Source organism: Buceros rhinoceros, unplaced genomic scaffold, assembly GCF_000710305.1.
Source record: "Buceros rhinoceros silvestris isolate BGI_N320 unplaced genomic scaffold, ASM71030v1 scaffold14558, whole genome shotgun sequence".
NCBI lineage: Eukaryota > Metazoa > Chordata > Aves > Bucerotiformes > Bucerotidae > Buceros > Buceros rhinoceros.
Genome location: NW_010425217.1, coordinates 12,164 through 13,574, shown reverse-complemented (window position 1 = coordinate 13,574; position 1,411 = coordinate 12,164). Strand labels below are relative to the sequence as shown.

General features: G+C 55.4%; 1 protein-coding gene across 1 annotated transcript in view; it reads right to left on the bottom strand.

The window, feature by feature from the left end:
* The window catches only part of LOC104497782 (RNA-binding protein 38), a 13,326-nt gene that overhangs the window by 189 nt on the left and 11,726 nt on the right, over window positions 1-1,411 (bottom strand). The window contains exon 3 of the mRNA XM_010141062.1: window positions 1-201. Within this exon, the coding sequence (XP_010139364.1) occupies window positions 1-201 (201 nt within the window). The remainder of the gene's footprint in view (window positions 202-1,411) is intronic.

Below are 1,411 nucleotides of genomic sequence, written 5' to 3'. Positions count from 1 at the left end.
CCCGTGTAGCCGTATCCCACGAAGCCGGCAGCTGGGGAAGCAGCGTAGGGGTACTGATCATAGGCGGCTGTGGTGTACTGGGAATAAGCTTGGCTGGCGGCGGTGTAGTCGATGTAGGGAGACGTGATGGACTGCACAGGGGTAGGGATCACCACGCTGGGCTGGATGATAGCTTGGGGGTAAACATAGTGAGGCGTGAGTCTGTGGAGGCAAAGGGAGAGAAGTCAGCGATGGGCTGGGCTCTCTGCAGCCTGCATGTCCTCCTCCTTCCACCCCCCCCCACATTCATGTGCATCAGCCACAGAAACGGTGCTGCCCAGCAGTGCTGCCCTCAAGTGAGGGGTGCTGCTTGGGGTGGAGGGAAAGAAAAGCACAACACTCCTAGACCCCATGGGTGGAAGTAGTGCAAGGTGAAGCATGGACTGCAAGATCGGACACACGCCCTGGTCTCCATGACTTGTATCTCCCACTGTCCAGGCTGTTGGTCCCCAAAATAACCTCACTGGACAGCCACAACACAGCCCCTGCCTGACTGGCTCACTGTATCTCCCTGACTCCCTGCCAGCACCCTGCATCCCCCAGGACCATGCTCCCCCCACCACCCAAACCCCAGTGGAAGCTCCTGAGGACCCACAGCCCCCATAGGGCACCTCCCAGCACTGGGGACACCAAGTTGCACCTTTGCTCTTCCCATCAGGGCATTGCCCCACCGCTGTCCCCGGGCACAGCCACGGGCCATACAGCTTGCCAGCTGTTATCAGTCACCAGACACTCAGGCCTGTGTTTCCATAACACTGGATGTTTAGGGCAATGCTACAGGGTGTTTGTTGTAAAACACGAGATATTATTTCTGGGTTTCTTCCCTGCAGTAGCACTCCTCAGTAGTGACTGTGTCAGCAACCCCCAGCCTGGCAGCGATGCTTGTGTGCCCAGCAGCTTTTACATCCCAGCTCTGTGGCCAGCTGGCCCCCGGCATTCCCTCTGCCCTTTTGATGTAGGTCCTAAAGCGTTGCTTTGCACCAGTTGGTTTACCCCTGCCCGGAGATAGCTGTGCTGCTGACAGGGATTTAACAATGCCACATTCAACTAAAGTCCGTGGACTGAAAGATCCTGGAGATCAATGCAGGATTGCCCACTAATTTGCTAGAAACTGCTAATGGGAAGGAAAGAAAACAAAGAAAAAAGTAGCAAAATGAAAGGATGATGTTGTCTAAAGGGCCCATAACAAGTCAGGCCTCAAGCAAGAGCTAAAACTGCAAACCTCAAGGTTTAGGTCCATCCACACAAGCTGCTGTGGGCCAGACAAAAATGGGCAATTGCACATCACCTGCAGAAGGCAAACAGCACGTGCCTGCACAGCCCCTGGCAGCTGAGAGCTCCACTGTGCGCAGGCTTGTCAGATTTGGGGCTT